The sequence below is a fragment of the Chlorocebus sabaeus genome, chromosome 26 (genome assembly GCF_047675955.1).
Source record: "Chlorocebus sabaeus isolate Y175 chromosome 26, mChlSab1.0.hap1, whole genome shotgun sequence".
Taxonomy (NCBI): Eukaryota; Metazoa; Chordata; class Mammalia; order Primates; family Cercopithecidae; genus Chlorocebus; species Chlorocebus sabaeus.
In genome coordinates, this window is record NC_132929.1 from 58389122 (window position 1) to 58416668 (window position 27547).

A 27547-nucleotide genomic window follows, 5' to 3' on the forward strand; every position below is an offset into this window, starting at 1 on the left:
TTTGGAATTAAGTAATCAATGAGGCAAAGAAAACAAAATAGGATACACAAACAACTATATGATGAATACAAAGAACAAAACTATGGATCTGCTACATTTTAAAATAAATTTAAACTTGGTAATGATTTGTGGCCTTGGGAAATGTCAGCTTCTCTCTTCCTTTTGAGGAGCCAGCTATTTCTCCGCCTGTCCTTTCCAATGGTTTTGCCCCTTACAAAGTGAAAGACCTGGGTTCTAGATCAACTCTCAAACTATCAGCTGCCCAAGCTTGGAGGAGACCCAGCCTCTCTGTGAGTCTCTGATTATTTATAGGAGAAAGGGCCTACAGAATCTATGAAACTCAAGGGTTCTATATGCAGAGTGTCAAAAATCATTAGAGCATATTTTCATTTTTAATAATCATAGTAAGTGAGGAGAATCAGTAACAGTATTTCAAATAATTTCAGCTACACAACTATAAAGAAAATAAAATTATAGCTAACAAGCAATGGCTGGGATAGTGTAATTTGTTGAGCAAGTCAAAACCCTTTCAGTTTTTTAATATGCAAAATGAAGAGAAATTTACCACTAAAGTTTGTTTCAAGGCTTAAGAAAACAAACAAAACTGACTCAGTGAACACCTCGCATGCAGGTGGTACTAAATAAACATTGGTTAAATCTAATTTGATGTATCTTTCAAGTGCATTAATCATTGTGGCATTGGCTGGGAGCAGTGGCTCACACCTGTAATCCCAGCACTTTGGGAGGCCAAGGTGTGCAGATCATGAGGTCAGGAGTTCGAGACCAGCCTGGCCAACACAGTGAAGCCTCATCTCTACTAAAAATACAAAAATTAGCCGGGCGTGGTGGGTGCCTATAATCCCAGCTACTCGGAAGGCTGAGGCAGGAGAATCGCTTCAACCCAGGAGTCAGAGATTGCAGTGAGCCGAGACTGTGCCATTGCATTCCAGCCTGGGCAACAGAACGAAACTCCATCTCAAAAAAAGAAAAAAAAAACAAAACTGTGGCATCATTGTTAGTATCAGTTAACAAAATATATGCAAATATACTGAAACTGATGATGTAAACTGGAAAGTGAAAATTTACTACTGTCATTTTAGAAAATCAAAGGCTTGTGGTTTTGAAGAAAAACAATCATTATACAACAAATCTACTAATTGCTCATTTTGTTTAGGGCTAAAAAAAAATGTTCCTCTTTCCCTTCCACCCCTACCCCCAGGGGATAGAAAATTTACCTTTGAATTCCAAGCATATCTGATTTCTTCCAGCCATTACATAGTCAAATAATAAGACAAATTCAGATACAATGGTGAAGGAACTTTTACTTCAATTCTACACTTGAATCAATAGACTCAAATCCTTTGAAATATGATCATCAATGCAATTATGTGCTGAACTGCTAAATTAACAGTCATCTGGGAAACATAAAACAAAACTAGTGACAATGTGCTTCTAATTGCAGGGGGTTCAGGATATTAGTGATATTTTATATTCTGCTTCATTGCTCACCAAACAGCATACATTTTCATAATAACGCTTTTTCCAACTAGAAACAACCAAAGGTGTCGTAACTCAATTTCCAAGGTGAAGAGAAAACAAAAATAAAAGAAAATATATACAGTTGAAACAATGCCTTTAGTAGTTGGAAGAGGGCTAGGAGGGGCAAGAGAACGAAAAACAAAGGGCCAAATTAAACTTTAATGACTGTTGGGAAGTCATTCTTCAGGTTGAAACAGCAGGCTAAATGAATTTCAACTCCTCTATATTATGATTCGGTCATCTCTAAGCCTCTAATAAAAAAAAGTGCCTGCCTGACTGCCTACCTGCCTGCCTGCGTGCCATGTGTAAGACTCTGGGCTTGGCAGGGGGATATAGTCTATAACCTATATTGAGGCGGCCTTGATTGTGTTAACGAAACTTTAGCACAGTGAAGCCCAAAATCTACTTAGCATTCATATGCCCTTCACCCTACAGATCTTTATAAACAGAATTATCGGCTAAACATTTTACACACAGGCACTGGTGTGGACAGAGCACAGGCTCACGCATGCGCTCACACTGAAATCGCACTCTGTTCCTTGGTGATCTGACGAAAATCTGTGGGAAAGGCTGCCCCCTTGTGTTCATCTCAGTGCAGTTGTGACCCTGCTAGAGCTGGAACTTTGCAGATGCCTTTTACCATCCCATGATGGCTTTAGGGGACTTCAGCCTGCTCAACCTCTACCCAAAATCAAGGCCAGTGTAAACGAGAAAGTGCCAATGCTTCTGAGCTTGTTCAAGTCCACGAAAGCCATTCTGGATCTCTCCTGAGGCACAGCCAAGTGAGGCTAGTCCTCTTGGATCCAATCAGGATAACTGTTTTGTTTTGTTTAAAAAACAAAAAACTCCTGGTTATGAGAAGAGATCTTTGGAAGGATGGAATTGCTCTATGTCAAATGGCCTCTGGACCTCTGCCTGTCTGAATGTCACTTAAAGCAATCCACAGAGAAGAAGGCACAGAGGGTACTGAAAACAGCAACATAACTAAGAAATAAAGGAAAACTCAAGACATGGGCAGTGGAAAAGGTGAGGAAGGATCCTGGAAAACCAACTAGGAGAGAAAGAAAGGCCACAGAGATTCATCTACCTCAACTTCCTTTTATACAAATGCAGATTCAGGTCTGGAAATTCCCACAAAGTGGCCAACTTGCCAGAGGTACCACCGGTAAAACCAGTGCTGCTTCTTCTATCAGAGGATGCCTTATTTACTAGTTTGTGATCAAAACTGTGAAGCACCTATAAATAATTTGGAAGACTAAGCACCCAGTATGAGAAATGTAACCTAGTGATCAATATAGAACCAAACAGTAAGCAAAAAATAAATTTGAGTAAATGATCAGGATACAAAATTAAGCCAATAAAGATTTCACTTTTCAGAGGACAAAATAGTTCACTGCATTTAAAAAAACAAAAACAAAAACAAAAACAAAATCTGTTTTTTTCTTTTTAAAAATCTTTGGATCCTGACAAAGGAAGGCTTATAAAAGACACCTTATATTCCTTCCTCCCTCTCTCACATCCCTTCACCTCCAAATCCCAAGTTCAAAAACAGGTAAAATTAGGGAGAGGCTATGTCAACACAGGAAAAGGTCTTATCCAAAAGCCAAAAACTTTGAAAAATGGAACTAAAGGCCACCCAGGTATATTATGCCACTAAGATAGCAGTTTGTTGCTCCAGAAGTTGAGGGAGAGAGAGAGAGAAAGAGAGAGAGGGAGAGAGATCCTGGGCTTCACAAATATCAAAAAGTAAGAAAGCCAAGGGCAGAAGCCTTTGGAGAGAGAGAGAGGGAGAAAGAGAAAGAGAGATCCTGGGCTTCACAAATATCCGAAAGTAAGAAGGCCAAGGGCAGAAGTCTTTGTCTCAGGGAAGACCCTCAGGCAAAAGTAGTTCTGGCTGCTGCCTGCTGGCTCTATTGGAGAGGGCTAGGAATGCAGTCCGCAAAATAAGACCTTGTATGAAAATGGAAAGGGCTGCTCCCCCAAAGAGACTAGTACTGGGATAATTTTAACTGTTTAAACTCATTTATTTGGTAATAATGAGGAAACCAGAAAAACATAATGCTGGGTTTAAGCTGCAGTCCCAGCTTTAGCTCCCCAGTGAACTTATTTAAATTCACACACATGAATTTATTTCTTACTATAGGAACATGCGTATGTATTATGCATAGAGAGAAGTCTGGAAGAATACACTGATAACACCTATAGGAACCAGCCCTAGCAAGGTAACTTACTTGGCTTTTTCTATATAATTACCTTTACAGTAAAAGAGTGGTCATAATTTACCTCTGTATGTAAGGTGTCTTAATATAGACATTTAATATATCACAAGAGATAAAATCATTTCAAATTCATATAGAATAAATGTCTAAAAATAGCCCCCAATTAAAGCTAAAAGTGAAAGAACCAGATTCAAAAATGAATTATTGATACCCTCAAAATCAAACAATACAGGCTGGCAAATATATCAGAATAGAAAACAGTGTCCAGAAACCAACTACAGTATGTGTGGGAAATGTGGTAGTGAAACAGTGGGGAAGGAAGCAGGGGCAGGGGCAAGTTTATTTGATATACAGTGCTGGCACAACACATATGCATTGGGAAAAAAATTAACCTGAATACCTAGCTTAGGGGTTGCCTGACTCACGCCCCAGAAGGGCTTAGCCAGGCACATGAGAGTTATATAACATAAAACATTGAAAGAAAATTGCAAGAAAGAGTACAAATGCCAAAATAAATGGTAGAAAATAAGAGAAATTAAAAAAAAAAAAAAAAAGAAGGAAAACATTAGTGGAGCTTAAGTCTCTATACAACACACCTATGAGAATACTATACAAAACAACAACTTCAGGCAGAGGCAATTGAGTCTTGCCTTCCCTTGGTAGCAACCTTAGCTCAGGAGACTGGAAACTGGCTCCAAGTAGCTTCTGCAGGGTAATCTTGGCTTTACAAAAGCCTGGGACAATGTTCTCCCCTCCTGTGGACTGGACCATGGCACATAGAAAAGACCAGAAAGATACTCAGAATATTTCTGCTTCTCTAACATCAAACAGCCTTGTTTTTTTTTTTTTTTTTTTTTCCAGTCCAGGATGTAGCTGGGAGCCTCCCAGAACACACTGAGGGCAGGAAGAACCAGTTAGTTTCAGTGTACTCTCTGGGCTAAATAAAACATCACCAGTGATAACATCATCTTGGCTCTGGGAGCTGAATAATCTTAACATACTAAAACATCACTACCCTGATATTCTTTAATAAGAAATCTTCAGACTAAGAAATTATTTTGCTTTCACCTAAAATTCCAGTATATTTACACTGAAAAGCCAATGTGTTTACTTCTAAAAAAATATTTCTATACTTTCTATCTCCCTTATGTACTTGAGAATTTTTTTCCTTTTTAAGACAGTGTCCCGCTCTGTCACCCAGGCCAGGGTGCAGTGGCACGATCACAGCTCACTGTAGCTCCAACCTCTTGAGCTCAAGCAATCTTCCACCTGGGTAGCTGAGACTACATGAAGTGCCACCATGCCCGTTTTTCTATTTTTCTATTATTTGTAGAAACGGGGTCTCACTATGTTGCACAGGCTGCTGAGAATATTTTAAACCTTGAAGAAATAAATGATGAACACTAAATAGCTTCTGGCTGCCCATGTATTCCCTCACCTAAGCTTATTAAGTGATTAATTTATTCATGCATTCAGCCAATATACACTGAACACCCAAGAGATCTTCACCAGGAATAATTAAGTGTGAAGACTTGGGAGGCCCAGTCCTTGGGGAATTTGCAGTTAGTCCTCTCCAAATCAGCAGGTCTGGGTGTTAGGAAGGTAAAAGCTCTGTGCTCATCTACAAAGGAGAGGGGGACTTTCTTCCCTAGGCAAAGATGAACTAACTCTCCTCACTCCATGTACAAAACTGGAAAAAGGCCAAGTGTTTTTCAAAAGACTCTAATATGTTGTGTTCCAGGGAAGAATCTACATGCTTTCAACCCCTACTGCTCTTAACATAATTCTGGAGGTTCAGTTGAGGATTTTCCTTGTAAATGATATCTTAAAAAATATATATATATTCTTTTATTTTAATAAAACAAATTATACTGCAATTGTGTGGGCTGCTTTATATTTGTGAACCATTATTTTGTTAGAATATCATTTTAGAAGAACATATGCCCATTTTTATAGTTAATAACTTCTTGCAAAAAAAAAAAAAAAAAGAGAACTCAAACTTTCACTCTGAGTCTACCCCACACAGCTCATGGCTTTGTTGATTAGGACTATGGCCTGTCATAGAAGAATCCGGGACAATATGGTTACTACTGTTTCCTTCTCCACTTTGTCTTTAAGCTTGTATAACACATCTGCTTCTCAGTAGAAAACTCTCTCCCTCCTCCTGCTTTAAGCCACAGGTCCTACATCAGCCACTCCTCCTTCTCCAAAACGTCTACTCATGGAGTCACACTTCAACCTGAATCTGGAGTGGGGCTCCAACATCAATGTTGACAATTCAGGAGTTTTAAGGATCACTCCTTTTGCCTTGGTTCTCGGAAAAACTAATTCCCTCTATCACCTCTACCATCTCAAACTTCCTCTTAAAAGCTATCAAAAAGTTTCGAATCTTTGCAACACTGAATAACTAGGAATGGAGAGGGAAAGTCAGAGTTTCAGCAACAGACAGTGAATCTGATTTCTTTTCTACATATATTGCTTGGAGGACCTCTTTCAGATCAACTTCACTAGAACAAAAGAATCCTTTTCCCCTAGAAAAGTACTCTTTTCCTATTTTTTTAGTAGCCTACTTAAATTCTTTGGATAAAAAAATTTGCATTTAAATAAATGACATATTTTTTAAAAGTGGAAAGCATTCTTTAATCTTCATAATTAAGTGCTTCACTTATCATTTTCTTTATGTGTGACTTTGGAGGTCTATTTGTTAATGACAATATTTCCCAAGGAAATCAATGATAACAATGATGTTGCTTAATTAACATTTTGCCTTTTGATATTTTTTTGAAACAAAATAATGTGCATCATCCCACTGGATCTTCAGAGCTGACTTCCATGATCCTCACCTCGCAAATAAGAAACCAAGGATTGGTGAGGTAGAAGAGAGGTTGAAGAGAGGATCAGAGAGGCTTGTTGCCCAGGGCTACAAGGCTAAAAAGTTAGTTGAACTAGAATTTTAACCCAAAACATTCTATTTCCAAATTAAACACTTTTAACTTCTCTACTCAATTATATGGGATAAATTCTGCAGGACACCACCAACAATCTCAGGGAAAAATATTAATATTGTTCCCTAATTTTTTTTGAGACAGAGTCTTGCTCTGTCGTCTAGTCTAGAGTGCACTGAACTCTCAGTTCACTGTAACCTCTGCCTCCCAGTTTCAAGCAATTCTCCTGCCTCAGCCTCCCGAGTAGCTGGGATTACAGGTATATGCCACCACGCCCGGCTAATTTTTGTATTTTTAGTAGAGATGAGGTTTCACAATGTTGTCCAGGCTGGTCTCGAACTCCTGACCTCATGATCCACCTGCCTCAGTCTCCCATAATGCTGGTATTACAGGCGTGAGCTACCACACCCGGACAGTTCCCTAATTTTTTAAAGAAAAAATTCAACAATATTTAAGATATAAAAACAGGTAAATAATATTTAAGATATAAAAACAGCTAAAACAGACAATATAGTTCCACCACTCACCTTAAGAAAGAGACCTTAACCAATACTTGTGTATTTCTCCTCAGTCATGTCCTCTCTCAAGATAACCATTATCTTGTACTTACTATTTATCTCTCTGTGCATTTATTTTTTATTACATATATATCTGTTCTTAAACAATATATGCCATGTCCATGTTTTTTTTTTTTTTTTGAGACGGAGTCTCGCTCTGTTACCCAGGCTGGAGTGCAGTGGCGCGTGGTGCGATCTCGGCTCACCACAACCTCTGCCTCCCGGGTTTAAGCAATTCTCTGCCTCAGCCTCCTGAGTAGGTGGGATTGCAGGCACCCAACACCACGCCCAGTTAATTTTTGTATTTTAGTAGAGATGGGGTTTCATCATGTTGGCCAGGCTGGTCTTGAACTCCCACCCTCCTGATCCACCCCCATCAGCCTCCCAAAGCGCTGGGATTACAGGCGTGAGCCACCGTGCCCAGCCACCTGTTTTTAACCTTTATATAAATGATAAAGGTTTTATAAAACTTGCTTGTTTTCAAAATTAATTCTATTTGTGAGACTGTAGTTGATACATATAATGTATTTCATTCATTTTCACGAATGTATAATATTCCATTTTGCACCATAATCTACTTATCCATTCTTCTGTCAATGGATATTTAGGGTGCTTCCCTTTTTCTGTATTCACAAACAGTGCTACTATAAATATCCTTGTACTTGTCTCTTTGTTTAAGAGGGTACTTAAAGTTCCTCTAAGATACACACCATGAAGTGGGATTGCTACACCCTGTGTCCAGTATTCCTTAAAGTGGTTGTATCAATTTACAACAACAGTTTACACATGTTTTCACTGCTCCATATCTGTAACACAGAATGTTGTTAGATTTTAACATTTCTGTCATTTTAATGGTTATGAAAGGACATCTCACTGAGATTTTAAGATGCATTTCCTTGATTACTTCACATCTAATGTCTGCCACATGTCATGCTTCAGGTCATACTAGAAACATGTTTCTCTATCCAATATCACCTTTCTCCTAATCATATACTTTACATTTTCTGGAAAGACCAAAAGACCTGTCAGGTCTTTACAATAACTGCCACTACTCAAAATTCATACTTACTGTTATAACTGAAAATCACCTTTCCCAAAAGCTATCTTCATAGCCTTTAAAAAAATATCCTTTCTTTTTGGAAATTAAAAAAAAAAAATCTACTTAACCAATTTACCCCTGCCTTACAACTTGCACTCCAACTGGACTATATCAATTTATGGGCATAAGAGAGTATATTTCCAGCTTCTTCAAAGCCCTTTTGACAATCACTTGCTTTTCTGTTGGAAAAAATCAAATCCAAACTTATCAACAAGAAGACTATTGTGTGAACCATCAAGGATATCTTCCCAACCTGCACGAAACCACGTAAAAGTCAAATTATTTCCCCATTCTGTCACGTGCTAAAAATACTAAGAACAGAGGTCAAATGTCTCACTATGGGTTCCTTGAGCATGACCTTTGCTTGGCCTATTACCACCCACCTACTCTTTCCGGCTTCCTATATCTGACATTTGACCTGCTAGTGTCGTATTAGTTTAGCTGAGTTCCAGGCTCTGGCCTCTCTGGCCTGCCCAGTGTTGGCATGACAACTATGCTGATAATTAAATACTCAACTCATGAAGTATGTTTCCAGCATATCTTTGGAAGAGAATATGATCTGAAGTCTATTCATTATTATATGTAAGTTCTAAATACAATTGTTTACTCTTTCAACTACTGTATCTGAAACAGTAGATTAGTAGGGCCAAAACCACAGATGGAAATGAAGAAACTGCAACAAGTCTATCAGCTGAGTTTGCAGGAGGTGGCTCTATGGCAGGGAGACTGTCCTCTCTCTCCCAACAAGAAGCAAGAGGACCTAACACTTGAGAAAAGATGGCCTCATGAGCATTTCCTCCAAGCTTATAACTAGTGAAGCCTCAAGCTATGAACAGCCTATAGTCCCTCTGGCACTTGACTCAAGACAGTCTTATATTTCAATGTCTGTGTAATACTCACTGGACTCCTCATCTCCACTTCTTCCCAGAACCGCATTACTGTCCAATTTAGTCAAGGTATCATCTAATGATTTGCTAGCAAATACTCATTGTGGCTTTTCCACGCATCTACCAGTTTTCAGAATCTTATTCTTTCCCAAACCTTCCTTCTTCTTAGCAGATGGCTATGCTCTCTACATTGTTGAGTTGGGAGAGACTATAAACCTTGTATTATTAATCATTTAAGTTGTTCACTGCATCTTTTATTTTTTCTCTTTTCCTACCTGTTTTCCACTGATATAACAAGTAGACTCAAACTCCACTAAATACACAGACACGGACACACACACGCACACGCACATGAGCACACACACACACTCCCTTGACTCAACTATTCCTTCAAACTGTTAACCCATTTTGCTCTTTTCTTTAACTGACAAATTTCAACAAAAACTGTTCCAATTATCTCTTATTTCATCTTTCCTAATTATCTGGCCTCTACATTGTTAAATGTCATTTAAGAGTAAAAGAGGAATATACTCTTAGAAGATGGAGGGGAAGAAAATTCCCATTAAATAATCCTTTGTTCTTATATACTATCTATAGCAGCAATGGGCTTATTAGTAGATAAACAGTTATTAGATTATGAAGCTGTATTAATCCATGTATTCGAAAGAACTTATATAGTCATTGCCAGTTACTTCAGACAGTGAAAATGAGAATTAACAGACACTTCTTAAGTTGTAAAATAAGCATTTTATCAACCTGTATGCTAACAACCTGTTCTGGGTGATAGACAAGGGGACTCCCATCTTCTCATAACCTTCTCAGCAGCTTCAAGGGCTGAAGAAATCAGTAGCATGTCACATCTGTAAAAGGCAACTGTAATCCTCTGGTTGCAAAGCGTTGAATTAGAGTACACATAAAAATATGATAAAGAGAATATAGCATATCAAATCAAAGAAATTCAGTTCAAATTATACTAAGATTCAGACCATAAATGATTTCCTTTGAGAAGAAAACAAATCAAATCTAAATTAAAAATTAAAATATAAAGCCATCTATGATAAGCAGGAACCAAGACTTAAAGATAATACATAATACACTAGAAGACTGTAATATATAAAGAATGGGTTCTTTAAGGGTAGAAGGAAAGATACAATGTAACAAGTCATCAATAAGACATCAAGAGAAAAGGAAAAAAATTCAAGTAATATGGAAACAGAGATTAAATAACTACAGATACAGAAGTAGATAAATATCTCATCTTAATAAATATTATCATGGGATCATGGAAAGTTACTTAATCTTTGTGTCAATTTTCCCATCTGTGAAATGTATGTATCTCACTTGGCAGGGAATAAAGAAGATATCACTTCCAAATATTTAGTATAATTTCCAGCACACAGTAAGCCCTAACTGACATTAATTATTGTCATGAATATAATCAGTATTAATACTGGTCTCCATTAGAAATAAACTGGATAGTCAATCTGATTATCTATGAGTGTGAAGTACCAAAACTGACATAAGAAGCAGTAAAAAGAACCTGAAAGGGACAATAACAATTAACAACTAACCAAATATAGCTGATTTCATGGGTGCTAATATCCAAAATTTTAGGGACCAGAAAATTCTTATGCCATTTAACAGAATAGAGAACAATAAAAACCATCCCCTAATTTGTGACTTGTTTCATGTACCTGGTATAATGCTGATATCAAAACTCCACAAATACAAATATACACAAAAAACTACAGACCAAAGTTACAAATATAAACATTTTACTAGACTACTTACAGACTAAGTCTGCTGCTCAATAACATACTTGAAATACACTCATCTAATACTGTATTCCAGAAATAAAAACTGGCTTAATATTAGGAAATATGTTCATATGATTCACGGCATAAGTGGATCCAAAATAAAAACCTCATATATGTCACCTGAAAGATGTAGAAAAGACCATTTGATAAATCTCATTATCTACCCACATTTTAAAAATTAACCTAGTAAATAGAAAAAGGAGGATACTTCCTTTTCATTATAAAAACTAGCCCTAATCTCAGGGTAACATATATATATATATATATATTTATGTGTATATATATGCATATATAACATATATAGATAACATGTATATATAAATTCCTCTAACTTAAATGAAACAAAGATTCTTATTGCATCACTATTTAACACTGTTCTGAAAGTTGCAGCAAATGCATTTAAATGAAGGCAGGGAAAGCTATATTCAGAGAAGGGATTGTTTCCAAGAGAAAAATATACAGGTTAAAAAACAGTACAGAAAGTATGATTTTTAAATAAAAAATGCTACTGAACTGTATACTTTTTAAAATAGTTAAGATGGTAAATTTTGTGTTGTGTTTTCTTACCACAATTTAAAAAAATAATTGATACCTAGGAATCCAACTTACAAGGGATGTAAAGGACCTCTTCAAGGAGAACTACAAACCACTGCTCAGTGAAATAAAAGAGGACACAAACAAATGGAAGAACATACCATGCTCATGGATAGGAAGAATCAATATCGTGAAAATGGCCATACTGCCCAAGGTTATTTATAGATTCAATGCCATCCCCATCAAGCTACCAATGAGCTTCTTCACAGAATTGGAAAAAACTGCTTTAAAGTTCATATGGAACCAAAAAAGAGCCCGCATCTCCAAGACAATCCTAAGTCAAAAGAACAAAGCTGGAGGCATCACGCTACCTGACTTCAAACTATACTACAAGGCTACAGTAACCAAAACAGCATGGTACTGGTACCAAAACAGAGATATAGACCAATGGAACAGAACAGAGTCCTCAGAAATAATACCACACATCTACAGCCATCTGATCTTTGACAAACCTGAGAGAAACAAGAAATGGGGAAAGGATTCCCTATTTAATAAATGGTGCTGGGAAAATTGGCTAGCCATAAGTAGAAAGCTGAAACTGGATCCTTTCCTTACTCCTTATACGAAAATTAATTCAAGATGGATTAGAGACTTAAATGTTAGACCTAATACCATAAAAATCCTAGAGGAAAACCTAGGTAGTACCATTCAGGACATAGGCATGGGCAAAGACTTCATGTCTAAAACACCAAAAGCAACGGCAGCAAAAGCCAAAATTGACAAATGGGATCTCATTAAACTAAAGAGCTTCTGCACAGCAAAAGAAACTACCATCAGAGTGAACAGGCAACCTACAGAATGGGAGAAAATTTTTGCAATCTACTCATCTGACAAAGGGCTAATATCCAGAACCTACAAAGAACTCAAACAAATTTACAAGAAAAAAACAAACAACCCCATCAAAAAGTGGGCAAAGGATATGAACAGACATTTCTCAAAAGAAGACATTCATACAGCCAACAGACACATGAAAAAATGCTCATCATCACTGGCCATCAGAGAAATGCAAATCAAAACCACAATGAGATACCATCTCACACCAGTTAGAATGGCGATCATTAAAAAGTCAGGAAACAACAGGTGCTGGAGAGGATGTGGAGAAATAGGAACACTTTTACACTGTTGGTGGGATTGTAAACTAGTTCAACCATTATGGAAAACAGTATGGCGATTCCTCAAGGATCTAGAACTAGATGTACCATATGACCCAGCCATCCCATTACTAGGTATATACCCAAAGGATTATAAATTATGCTGCTATAAAGACACATGCACACGTATGTTTATTGCAGCACTATTCACAATAGCAAAGACTTGGAATCAACCCAAATGTCCATCAGTGACAGATTGGATTAAGAAAATGTGGCACATATACACCATGGAATACTATGCAGCCATAAAAAAGGATGAGTTTGTGTCCTTTGTAGGGACATGGATGCAGCTGGAAACCATCATTCTCAGCAAACTATCACAAGAACAGAAAACCAAACACCGCATGTTCTCACTCACAGGCGGGAACTGAACAATGAGATCACTTGGACTCGGGAAGGGGAACATCACACACCGGGGCCTATCATGGGGAGGGGGGAGGGGGGAGGGATTGCATTGGGAGTTATACCTGATGTAAATGACGAGTTGATGGGTGCAGCACACCAACATGGCACAAGTATACATATGTAGCAAACCTGTATGTTGTGCACATGTACCCTACAACTTGAAGTTTAATAATAATAAATAAATTAAAAAAAAAATATGCACATATATGGACAGAAAGACTGATGGTTACCCCTATAGTAAGCAATAACTCTTATTTAGCTTATCTGCATTTTCAAAGTTGAGAATAATTGATTTCTTTTTTTTTTGAGAAGGAGTTTCGCTCTTGCCACCCAGGCTGGAGTGCAATGGCGTGGTCTCAGCTCACTGCAACCTCTGTGTCCCCTGGGTTCAAGGGATTCTCCTGTCTCAGGCTCCTGAGGACCTGGGATTACAGGCATCCACCACACGCCCGGCTAATTTTCTATTTCCAGTAGAGACAGGGTTTCACCATGTTGACCAGGCTGGTTTTGAACTCCTGACCTCAGCTGATCTGCCTGCCTCGGCCTCCCAAAGTGCTGGGATTACAGGCAAGAGCCACTGCATCTGGCTTTATCTGCATTTTCAAGTGGACAAATATTATGGCTTGCACTATACTGAAACTTATCTTTTAAAAAGAACTTTAAAACATTAACTATATATACAACTGTATTAAAATAAAAAGACAAATTTTGTAATAAAGAAATCGAACAAGAAAACACAAATATACAGAACTGAAAATGAAAAAGAGAAAGTTTACCAGATAGAAAGAATCAAGTATTTTATGCATCAAGCCCAGTTAGTTTTAAAGGTGAACTATTTCAAAACTTTTGAAGAAAAGGTAATTCTTACATCACATACAAATTTCTCAAGAGCAGCACTATACAATACGGTAACCACTAGCCACACATAGCTATTAAGCACTTGAAATATGGCTAGTGCAACTGATGGGTAAACTTCTAATATTATTTGATTTCGATCTATTTAAATTTAAGTAAGTGAATGTAGCTAGTGGCTACCAAATGGAGAGTGCAGCTTTAGAGGGTAGAAAAAAATTGAAAGCTTCCCATTTTAGTATTATGATACCAAGAAAAGAATGGCCATTTTAACTTATAATGCAAGAAAATGCTGGACAAAATGCCAGTACACTGAACCTAATAGGGGTTGAAAAGAATATGCAATGATCGAGTGCTATTTTTTTAACACAGGAATGCAAGGATGCCTTAATAATCAGGAAATTAAATATAATTCATGACATCAATTACAGTAAGGAGAAAAACTCTATAACTTTGTCTTCAGAGGCTAAGAATGCATCAATAAAATTCAGTATCTATTCCTGATTATTAAAAAAAAAATTCTTTCCCAGCACAATAAATAAGAGATATCATGAATTGACAGGCATCAGCAAACCTGAAACTAAAACACCAGAAGCATTCCCATTAAAGTCCAGAAGGAACTAGACAAAATAGCAACTATAATTATTATTATTTACCATATTCTTATAAGCAATACGAAAAAAAAAAAATATGGCACACAACTATAAGGAAAAAAGAGAATAAAATCATTATTATCTGTAAGAGAAAAGCCATTAAAATCAGTTGAAACTCTTAAAACTAGGAAATGACTATAAGGTTTTCACTGATTAAAACAGATTATTTCCAAATGGAAATGTTGATAATAAAGTACATTTAAAAGAAATTCACTACTAACTGAATTAAAAACATAATAAAAGTATCACAAAGTCTTAAGAACCAAATTCTACTGAGCTTTCCCTTGAAATAAATTAAATCAGATTTGCTAGTAAAAACCCTTCAAAGGTTTCTCACTCCTAGATTACCCCACGTGACTAAGGACTCTCTCACACACACACACAGATTATCAACACTGACGGAATTCCTAATGACCCAGCAACCAACCATGGCAGAACTAAAACCAGTTCAGAAAAAGGTTAATTAATATTTATTATTTTCCTCATGCTGTGAAAAGAAGAATATCATGTTTCTTCTCAGAATATGTCTCTCAACTTTTAAAGATTTAACCATATGGAAGAGATCTAAAGGAGTATATGAAAAGGCTAAAGATTTGGAATCCTAATTCAATTTCCCCTCACATTTTAATAGGAGCCTGTAGCAAATATTTATTTTTAGAGATATTCTCAGCAGGGAACTGAACAAAAGGCTATTGTGTGCTAAACATGGTGAGGTCTCTCTGATCCCATCTATACCAACTTTATAAACATCAGGTTAGAATTAAACAACTTTAAACTTTAAATCAACTATTTCCAGACCACAAAATCTATTCTACACTTATCAGCACATATAAGTTCTCTAAGTGACTTATAGCTGAGTTCAAATGTGAAATCTGCATTTTTCAAGTGCCAATAAAAGAACTTTCCTTTGGACTTGGACTGAATAATGCTGAATTGTCCAAGAAGGCCATATAATGTTTTCATATCCTTTTCTAACAAAAATTTTCATCTGCACTTGATAAATTTACTGACTCCATATCAATTATGATAAAAAGCATATGGGTACCAATCATGTTGGTCTCCACTATTTTGTTATTAAATAGGAATTACAACTTTTTCTCAAAGTTTAACAAAAGTAAAAAAGATGAAGTTTACAGGTCTGCCCTGATCGCTATGAACATCTCTTTATATGTGTCCTGTCATAAGTCTGTTAAAATGCAGAAGGAAACAAGAAATTATCTACGACTAGCAATGTGGTTGTTTTAAAACACATCCACAAATACTTTGACATGCCTCCCATCAAAAGGCAGAGTCAGTTCCCTCCCTTTGAACATGGGCCAGGTGCAGTGACTCACTTCTAATAAACAGAATGTGGCAGAAGTGGGGCTGAAGGCTTTGAAGGCTAGGTCATAAAAACATGATATACCTTCCTCCTGGCTCTCCCTGTTGGGTCGCTCACCCAACTTAGCCACCATGCTGTAAGGAAGCCAAGCAGCCATATGGAAAGGCCTTAGTTCCACTCCCAGTCAAGGTTCCAGACAACAACTGGCATCAGCCTCCAGACATGTGCTTGAAATAGCCTCCATATGACTTTAGCCCCGGCTTTGGGCCGTATCAATAGACATCACATGGGGCCAGGTGCGGTGGTTCACGCCTCTAATCCCAGCACTTTGAGAGACAGAAGCAGGTAAATCACCTGAGGTCAGGAGTTCGAAACCAGCCTGGCCAACATGGTGAAACCCCATCTCTACTAAAAATACCGGCGTGGTGGTGGGTGCCTGTAATCCCAGCTACTCATGAGGCTGAAGCTGGAGAATCACTTGAACCAGGAGACAGAGGTTGCAGTGAGCTGAGATTGCTCCATTGCATTCCAGCCTGGGCACCAACAGGGAAACTCTGTTCAAAAAAAAAAAAAAAAAGACACCACGTGGAAGAGACAAGCCATTCCCACCAAACCACGCCTGAATGGCAGATGCTTGAAAAAATAAGGACCGTCTTTATTTTAAGTCACTAGGCTTTGAGTGTTTTATTATGCAACAACAGGTAATTGGAGTATATAGATTATTTCGGCCAAATGCAGCCATCTTATTCTTTCCATTTCAAAACTACCTGAGAAGACAAATCTATTTCAAAGAAAAATAAAAACGCGCTGACATACCTGGTCACAGTCAACTCACCCTAGAAAGCCAAAAGCTGGAACCCCAGCATTTATTACCTGTGGCTGCCAGCTAGCCTTCTCTTGGGCAGTTTTCTTCTCACCCCTTAATATACCAGACTCTTGGCTGGGTGCGGTCGCTCACACCTGTAATCCCAGCACTTTGGGAGGCTGAGGTGGGCAGATCACGAGTCAGGAGTTCGAGACCAGCCTGGCCAACATGGTGAAACTCCATCTCTACTAAAAATACAAAAAATTAGGCAGGCATGGTGGCGCACGCCTGTAGTCTCAGCTACTCAGGAGGCTGAGGCAGAAAAATCGCTTGAACTCATGAGGCGGAGGTTACAGTGAGCCAAGATTGTGCCACTGTACTCCAGCCTGGGTGACAGAGTGAGACTCTTCTCAAAAAAAAAAAAAAAAAAAATCTATATCTATACACACACACACACACACACACACACACACACACACACACACACACGACTCTCTGGCCTCTTTTGTTCTGTCTTAAACTGACTCCTAGCTTTGAAAAGTTGCTTTTTTTAAACACCCTGTCTTATGAGACTGCTGCTACTGCTAACATATGCTATATATTTTTAATCAAGGAACAAGTAAACTTTGCCTAAAAAGGTATTCTATGACTTTGAGGCAGGTAACCAGTTCAAGATGTTTTAATGAAGTCATTAAAATGGGTTAGCAATCAAACCAAGCAATCATATCAAAACATTTACTGTTCCTCCTAATAAACACTAGGGAGGGAAATATTCTAACTACTGAAATAAGGTTTTTCTTTAAGAAACACAGCTTAAATGTTAAAAGCTAGAAGCAATCTTGAAGATAATCTAGTTTAGAACTTTTTTTAAGTCACTGGGAAACTGACAAAATCCAGGGAAGATCTTCATGACATAAGTAAAAAAGGTTTACCTCACTCCATCTCCACCTAGGAGGTCAACCTGCCATCATATAATGACAATTTTAAACTTCAATTCTGTTTGTATTTTACCAAAAAAATTACAAATACAATTTTGTTGGTATTTTATAGCTACAGCAGAAAAATGTACTCCATGCAATGTTATTTAATGCTTTATCTTTAAAGTTTAGGATATATGACAAATCCCAGTTAGGACAAATAAAAGCATCCCTGGGAATCCACAGTCTTCTTATAAAAAAATTAAAAGTGGCTGTTCTATTTCTATCATAAGAAATATTAGTAATCATTGCTCTAGTCCAAATCACTTGGGAAAACAAGTCCAGCAAGGTTACATAACTGGCCTGAGGCCATATAACTAGTTAGTGGCAAAACTATGGCCGTAATTTTGGTATACTCATCCTTTCTAGTCATGTGGGGGCACTCAATTAGATTTCAATTAATAAAAGAAACACAATTACTATATGTTTCAATTCAAAAAGCCCCATCAAAGTGGCTGGTTGCATTCCAATTCCTTCAGTGTTACACTCAAAATCCTCCTGGTGGACTATCTTTCTCTTTAATGTAAAGAAAACAGAACCTTAATGGAGGCACCTCAGGCATCACCAGGTGAATGGAAGGCAAATGCAGCTCTAAGAGTGTGGACTGGCTATTCAAAAGCCATTCACAACCCCAATAGCTTTTGCCTTAACTACACAGGCTGAAAGAGTAAAACACTCAATCAATCCCAGGCCTCCCCGGCAGCTAGAGCGGACATATGACAAAACTACAAAAATGAGAATATATACAGAAGTCACTAGAGAGGCATTTCTTTCCAAATAAAAACATTAAACCTGTTAGAAGGTCTTGACCCTTGTACTCTCTTCCTGTGAGGAATGCGGACATGATTCTCAGACATGTAAGGCCATCTTGCTTCTATGGGCACAAAAGCCACATGCTGAGCCACTGGCTCCCTGATGACACAGAAGAGTCGTGACACCAGCCCTGGACTGTCCACCCTTGGGCTTCCTACTGAGTGAAGTTTAAGACTATGCAATTGGTTTTCTGGTTACTTGCAGCTAAATACAATCCTAACTCTTACAGGAAATAAATCTGGCTTTTCCTCTTCAATCCATTTTATTCCAAAGTGGTTGGTTGTCCATCTGGCTCAGTCTTATGTAAGTCAATTTGGTAAACAAAGATTTAGTCACCTTCAGTCTTACCCCATGTTGTGCTATCATCTCACTTTTTTAAAAGGTCAATAAAAGACATCAAGGTATATCTCTTCTCCAAGAATAAATGAAAAATTTTAGCTTATAGTAGGTTTGTCTCTCCGTACCATATGGCAGAGCAAAGGCTGCCTTGGAAAACAGAAGAGAGAGAAATAGTTTCTCTCCTTATACATCACTTAACCTCAGTCCTGGACAGCATCTAGAAATTCAGCAACAGAAAGAAAAAAGAAAACCAGAAACTAATGCATGTCACATTCTCATCCTCTACTAGGGAAGGAACACAAGCACCAGGCCTTAATTAGAGAAGATCGTATAAAAACCATTCACTCAGCAGAATACTTTCTCTTTCCCTTGAGCATCATGCTGGAGATATACCTCATGTTCCATTTAATCTGAGCAATACAGTAATCTCAAGGAAGGCTTATGAACAAAAGTAGGGTGTTTTCCATTCTTCCAGTGTCCTTTTCTGATAAAGCTGGCTGTGGCAGCTTACAAAGATACATCAATTGTTAAGGTTAAATGGCATTTTGCAAAGGGATAGAAGAAAATAGGTAACACTGATGAGAAGCTAAGCATTCTACAAATTTCATGCCAAAAAATTAAAGAAAGAAAAGAATATATCTCTGTAGGTGAATGGCAACATGCTTTGGCAAATTTCTTGGATTCAAGTCTATAAAATCCAGAGAAACCATTAGATATTCTGGACCAACAGACTAGACCTTTTTTTAAAAAGTTAAACCTTTTTCTAAAAAGCTGAGGATTCCCAAACCAAGCAATCACCCAATAAATAGCTCTATAGCTGACAATGACCCTAAGGGTTCAGAATCTAATAGTACAAGGGGATACAGTATTCAATAGTATACTCTGGATCCAAGAGAAATTTCTTCATCTGAGTCTATAGGTTTGCACTAAGAATCTCAAAAAGTGAATTCTGCACATGAGGAGCAGAAGTCAAACAAGTGATAACATTAAGGAGATGAAGAATAATATTTACAGATATAAACCGACAATCAACTAATCTTAGCAAAGCAATGCTCAAAGGATAAAAGCATTGGGAAAAAAGCAATGAGTTTAAATAGACCTTTACATCAGAATAGTTTCCAACAATTTAGAATCTAATCTGTAGAACCAGAAATGCCTTAGTCATCTAGATTGACTTGATGTGAGCAGGAATTTCTCCTCTCACTCTGAAATAAATGGAACTCCAGCTTAGGCTAGAGCATTTACAAATTACTTAAGCAACACATTTTTAAAACAGCTCCTATAATTCACAGAAAGTAACTGATCTCCATGTTAGTTACTCAAATGTACTCAGTTAAAGATACCAGAAACAAAAAATCATCAAACTAAAGAATAAAGTTATTCCCTTCAAAAATTTCACTAAATTTTCAGGGACATGTTAGATAATCTCCTAGAATGGAATAAGGATATAATAAACAGCATCACCCTACCTAGCACGTTTCCTGGAGGTACCTCCTCTAGATATTCCAGTTCTCTTCCCATCAGAAGATACAGGTTTTCCAGAGCACAGTATGCCATGTGGGGGACTGGGGGGAGGTCATCTGGTGGAGCTGAGAAGCCTAATGGTACCTGGGCAAAGAAAAATGATTGAAAACAAGTTAGGAGGCATATGGAAGCATTAATTGGTATTTGTAAAGTTATTTTTATTCAACAGTAACATACGGTATAGCAACATTTCATGTAAACCTGAAATAAGAACATTTGAAATGGTGTGATAAAATATAAGTCTCACTTTATGAATAAAATTTGAAATACTGAAATTTCTCAAACACTAAAAAATTGTCTAGATTCCCATTTAATCATAAGCTTTATGGCTAAGTAATATAAATTCTGTTGCGACCTGGTATTGTCACTTTAGCTGTTCTCCATAGCCCCTGGTTAAATTATTTATATGAACCACGTCATACACCAGTGCTGGTGACTACTGTGCTATTATTTGAACACTCATTATTACTATTATCATTTAAAGTTGTTTTACTCTTATTTATAATGTTCTTCAAGTATTCAACAAGGGCTGGTGCTAGTGCCAAGTAACACATAAAAATAACTTTGGAAGGGTAGTTAGATGTGATAAAAATGCCCAAAAAAAACAGGTCAGACTGTTATTATATGCTATATTGTTCATATGGAAGAGCATGCTGTGACATATTAGGAACACATTAATGAGAGGACAGAGTACATTTACAGCAAAAATATACAAGTACAAGTACATTAGATGTATTAGCTCCCCGTACATCATATTTATTCTTACGGAAACACTGTCTCAAACGATTCAAATTTTGCATTGTGTGAAGTCTTCAGAAATATATCTACCATATAAATGCAAGTACCCAGAAAGCATTTCAATTAACCAACCAATCAATCTTTGGTGCTTATAGGCCTGGGGTGCTGCCCTAATGCTATGAAGAGAAAAAATGGCTGAGATACAACATGTACAAAGATTACTAACATCACAAGCACAGAGTGACCAACAAAAAGGTAGTATAGGCAAGTAAATCCATAAAGGTTCAGAGGAAGGTGAGGCCCCTGTGCTAGGGTAGACTCTAGAAACTTCATGAAAATGAAGGCACATGTTACATCTAAATGTATGTGTTCTGACACAATGACAACTCTCAAAGTAGCTCTAAAGATGGGCTGAGAAATAGAAAGATTATAAGAACTGAATGGAATTATCTACACAATATGACCATCCACTTAAAACAAGCTACAAGCTACAGATAAATTATAATCAGTAAGACAGCTTAGCAAGGTGGCAAAAATGCAAGATCAATATACAAAAGTTAATTATACTTCTATAATTAGGAATAGAAAAATGCATAAATAGAATAGCAATAAATAGAAAATATGTCTATTTAAAATGATTTCTAGAATAGCAACAAAATCTAACAAAAGTTAGATTCAAAACCCTTTATAAATGAAACTATAAAACTTCATGAAAAACATTTAAAATTACCTAAATAGATAAATCAACCTAATGCATTCATGGATGGAAAGATGTTGTATTACAAAATGTTGATTCATGCCAAACAGGTGTATGGACATAAAGTAATTCCAATTGAAGCCTCAACAGGGCTTTTCATAGAAGCAACAAGCTGACCATAAACTTGATATATAGGAGCAAAGAGTCAGGAACAAACAAGACACTAACAAAGAAAAACACGGTAAAGAGACTTGGTCTTTTTGACGTCAAAATATTGAAAAATGAAGACAGCACTGAACAGAGACAGTTGGAGACAACCAGAAAAAATAAAATTAGTCCAGAAACAGATCTATGTACATAGGTAATAATCTGATTTATGACAGAGTGGACAAAGCAAATTAGTGGATAAAGATGGACTATTCAATAACATTGGAACAGCTGGACATTTAAATGAGGAAAAAATGAACTTGGATCCCTTCTTCATAAACACTGAATTATATATTTAAACATGAAAGGTAAAATAACAAACTTTAGAAGAAAACATAAGAGAAATTTTTGAGACTTCAATACAGACTTAGTTTCAATTTTCCTAAGATATAAAAAGCAAAACCCATAAAATAATGATAGTTCGACTACATTTAAATTAAGAACTTCTGCCTATCAAAAGGTACCAAATGGAAAGTAAAAACAAGTTTTACACTGGAGAAGAAATTTGCAAAATTCAAAACTGACAAGGAATTAGTATCCAAAATATACAAAGGACATCTGAAAAGCAGTATTTAAAACAATAAAGTAGCATAATAGAAAAACAGGGAAATGACTCCAAGAACTATTAATATCTTCACATAAGAACACAAGCTTGATCAATGAACATATTAAAAGAGTAATAAGGAAAATGTAAATAAAACTGCAAAGCACCATATCATACCCATCAGACTGGCACAAATCAAAAGCCTAATAAAACCACATTTTAGGGAGCATGTGGAACAACTGGAACTGTTAAACACTCCTATTGGGAGTGTAAATCAGAACTACTTTGGACAATAAATTGGAATTATCTTGATAAGCAGAAGATTACCAAGGCAACTCCACTATAGGTATATTCCCCAGAATTTCTTGTAAATCTGCATAAGGAGACATATACAAAAATAATCAAGGTAGCATTGCTTAGATTTGAAAAACAAACAAACAAAAAAACGAAAACAGCAAATATATAGTGACCAAAAAACTGTATATATAAAATGTACCTTTAAGTAAAGGAATCCTATGCCACACTGAACAATAAACGAATTATGGGAGTAGGCATTAACATAGATTAAATTCACAATGTTAAGTTAAAAAAAAAAAAAAAGGCAAGTTGTAGAATAGTTACAGTAAAATTCCATTTATACAAAGTTTCAAAAGCATGCAAATGTGACAATACTCTTTAGAAAAAACGCACACTCAGGTTGTAAAACTATAAAGAAAAGTAAGAGAAGTCTGTGGCAGACAGACGAAAGGTGCCCCTCCCATGATGCCTGCTGTCCGATGTTCACACCTTTGTTTTGAAGCCTCCTTCCCGAGTGTGAGTGGGACCTGTGACGTGCTTCTTCTAAAAAACAGAATATGGCAAAGGTGATGAGATGTCACACTGTGATTCTATACCATCATACAGGACTCTGTCTTGCTAGAAGACTCCTAGTCTCTTATACGGCTTGATGAAGTAAGCCTCCAAGTTGGGAAGGTCCACATGACAAGAAACTGAAGGTGGCCTCTAGGAGCTGAGGGCAGCCAAAGGCCAGAAAAAATCTGGGACTCTCAGTTCTACAGGTGCAAATATATGAATTCTGACAACAACCTTTAGTGAGCTTGGAAGCAGGTTCTTCATCAGTCAGTCCTCCAGATGAGAATGCACCCTGGCCAACATTCTGGTCACGGCTTTGTGAGACCCTAAGGAGAAGATGTGGCTAAGCCATGTGTGGTTTTCTAACCCACAGAAACTGTGAGATGGTAAAATGTGTAATGTTTCAAGCTGCTAAATGTGCTGTAATCTGTAATATGCAGTAACAGAAAACTAACACAAAGGATGAACACAAATTCTGGGTAGGGGTTACTTTGAGGGTAGGTCTGAAATATTTCAGGTTTCTTTTTTAAGCAGTTAGAATTAGGTTTCATGGTGCTCTGATTACTGAAATAAGAAGCTATTTGAGCTGTCAATGTATTGTATCATTCCTGCTTAAGACATGAGACACATAAGCAACTGATTTCAACCTGTAGCAAAGAAACACTATGCAGAGATCAACTGGATTGTTCACGGAATTTGTAATGCCAAATAAATCAATGTTTCACTAAATACAAATTTCTTGCTCATTTACCTTCACAAAAAAAGAAAAAAATTAACTGATACTTGACCCTTACTGATAAACAGCAATCAATTACGTCCAAGCCAAGATAATCACAGATAAGTTTTTATATATATTCTCACTTTCAGACTCCCATAAAATATAACCCTATACACACTAAGTGCTGTGATCTTTCTTGCTAAATCAGAATATGCTCAACAAGGACTGCTTAACTGCCATGCAGCACTGCACTCTCCAAGGATTAAACTGCTAAAACTCATGGAATAAGCATTTAAGGCAAAGAAAAACCGATGACAGATTTTCTTCAACTGCTACCTCCTTCTCTCTCACTTGTAGCCAAGTACCAAAGCTTCCCTGGTTTATCTACAGACAGGCTGCTTCCTGGACAGAGAGGAGCATGTGTTTCTCTGCTCATGATGCTCCACGGTGCCAGCTGACAATTTCCTAGCTTACTGCTTTGTGCTGATCCAGACTGGCTACTTGGACCTCTGGCACTGCCTTCATCCTATGACCTCTATTATTTAATTATGATATAATTACAATGTATATATCTTGCTTACTTCCAAAAATGTTCTGAGACATCTCTAGCCTGTGATCTCTGTTTGCCCCTTGGCTCAGGCATTTTTAGATGCTGCCTGTTCACCTACTTACAGACCCTCCTGACCAGACTCAGGGTCAGTGTGCCATGCAACTCCTGCCTATCCCCTGCTCACGGCCCAACCTTTGGCTTGAGCCAGCTAGTTTTTGGATCTTCCTATTTCTCAAAGATTCGCCATTGCCCTGGCTCCAGCATGACATCTGCTCTTATCAGTCCTTTTCTCTAACCACAAGGTGATTCTTGCCTAGAAGAGAAAAGCCTTATAATTAAATAAGGCCTGAAAATTTGGTCCACACACTGATTTGGTTTCCTTAATGCTACTGAGACATACATGACAAACGTTATCAAAGCAACACAAACGGAGATACACAGTCACTCAAGTGTGCCTTTCCAGAGACAAAATAAATCTACCAATAAGATCATCGCCAGTCCCAACAAAATGTGAAAAGATATCAGACCCTTGAGAAACAATATCTAAATAGTTTACTTTCAATTCTTACCCTTCGTAAAAACTCAAGAGGACTGTATTTGGGCCCCAAGACGAAAATTTTCTTTCCTCTTCGAGCCACACCACTGAACACTCGAGCAAATGCAATAAAAGACTCTTGGTTGTCTTCTTCCTGGAGCACAGGTTTAGAGGTCATACTTTCCACCTGTTGCTCGTCACCTGCCAGAAACAAAAAGATAATTAGTGCCAAGAATGCCCTCTTAATTCAAGAACTGTCTGGAAACATGAATATGATATGTTTGGTCCAGTTTCAGAAAAAAAACAAAACCAAAACACTAAGAATGGAAAGAATATTGATAAAAACGATGATTAAAGCTGAAAAAGCTCAAGAACTAAAGGATGAGTGTCCCAAGTTAAGCAAAAAGGCAAACACTTTGCAACAGAGCCTACTTAGGAAAGTTATACCTCTTGGCTCCTTTCCTTTTGGACATGTTTCAAGGGCACTGCCATCTTGGGTGGGCTCCAAGGGTGCCTGTCCCTGTGCTGCTGCAAGCTTCTCTGCATGCCTTTGTCTTGCACGCTCATGTCTCTGAGCAATTTCTTCTTGAGTGAGAGGCCTACAGGATATCACAAATATGTTATCATCTGGCAACATCAAGCATCTCTCAGTTTAGTCAAGCAGGGAAACAGCAAGTATTGATATGGCTGGGTAAGATGAAGATTGGTCCCAGCTCCATTCCAGGCAGTTCTCTCCAAGTCCTCTCCCTGTCTGTAGCTACAGGAGAGGGCCTATCAGCTTCTCTCTAATAATGCTGTGTCCCAACTATTCTGAGCTTATGAACTGACATGCAAGAGCCCAAGTCCCTATCTGAAGCAATGTACAATAGTATGGAACCTTTCTCAGATGCCTATATTCCTTCTGGAAAAGGCAAAGAACGGGAAGAAGGAAGGGAAAGAGTGACAGATATCAGGGTTTGGAACAACCCTGGCAGGGAAACAAGCATAAGGCCTCAATAACCGGGGTTCAAGAGGAAAGGTTCAAGGTCAGGCAAGGTACTGGCAATTCATCAGGACTAGAAGGTCAAACTGAAATATCAGCCACTGTGTTAGACCCAAGAAGTACCACCACCGAAAAGGCAGGGTGTGGGTGTGTATATGTGGTTTTCCCTGGGGATGAGAATGAGAGGGCGTGGAGAAGGTAATTAAGCTATTTTTCCTGAAGAATTACCCTCATGTCTGTCAGGATATAGAGAAGGCATTCAGAGTTTTAATACCAAAAAGTTGTTGACAAAAGGGGAGCACTAAGTCGAACACAAATTCTGTTTGGGAGTTTGGGTTTGGAAGGTAGAAACCAGGCAGGTAGACTGTTTCCTAGGACTTGGCTCCCTTCCCATGTAGGGGTCCTGATGAACCTACCTGCACGCTCAACCCCAGCACATGAACAAGACCAATCCATGTCCTAAGGCTGATAGAATAACAGCATCTTTAGCCTCCTGATACTCTGGGACTGAGCATCAAAGCACTCAGGCTAATCCTATGGTCCTAACTTTATGCTCCAGCTCTGGAAGCTGGACAACTCTTCCTGGTCCCAACACTTTGTGCCTCTCTCCCATGTTGTCCTTCACCTTTTACATTATGATTCCTGCTTTATTTCCCAAGCTCAGACTTCACACCTAACTGATAACCTTCATCCCCATCTTGCCATGCCATATTCCCCTCCCCTCTCTGTAAGCCATGGAAGCCATGCAGGTAGCCATTCTGCCTACTTGCCTTCCAAATGGCCACATACAGGTAGGGCTCCTGATTCAAAGTGGCCTAACTCCTTCTACCTTTCTAGTTCATGTAAGCTAACCTGGAAGGTGACTGCTTAAATTGTTGACTGTCCACTGCTATACTCTTCAGATATCTTCCTGCTAGACAAGACTTCTCTAGTCCCAGTGTCCAGGACTAGAACTACTTCTGCCTTCCTTAGCACCTGTCCCTCAAAATCAATGGTTTAGTTCCAAGAGCAGGCCCTTCCACTCACACCCACTCTGCTGCAGGTCACTGGGCTGTGCAATAGAATACAAAAACATGAGAAACAATCCTTGAGCCTGGCTTGGTCAGGTGCCTCATTAGGCAATCAAAACTGCTGGCACTAAGGGGCCACACTACCACTGCAAGAGACAAGCTCCTCATTACAGGAAGCTCTAAATGTCAGAACTTTCAAATACAGAATGAACTCTGC

General features: G+C 37.8%; 1 protein-coding gene across 2 annotated transcripts in view; it reads right to left on the reverse strand.

The window, feature by feature from the left end:
• Positions 1 to 27547, reverse strand: part of EFL1 (elongation factor like GTPase 1) — a 137500-nt gene that overhangs the window by 70440 nt on the left and 39513 nt on the right. For both annotated transcript variants that reach the window (XM_008015636.3, XM_008015637.3), the window contains exons 13-15: positions 25786 to 25937; positions 25373 to 25539; positions 20443 to 20581 (exon numbers count right to left, since the gene is read on the reverse strand). In XM_008015636.3, coding sequence (XP_008013827.2) covers positions 20443 to 20581; positions 25373 to 25539; positions 25786 to 25937 — 458 coding nt within the window. The remainder of the gene's footprint in view (positions 1 to 20442; positions 20582 to 25372; positions 25540 to 25785; positions 25938 to 27547) is intronic.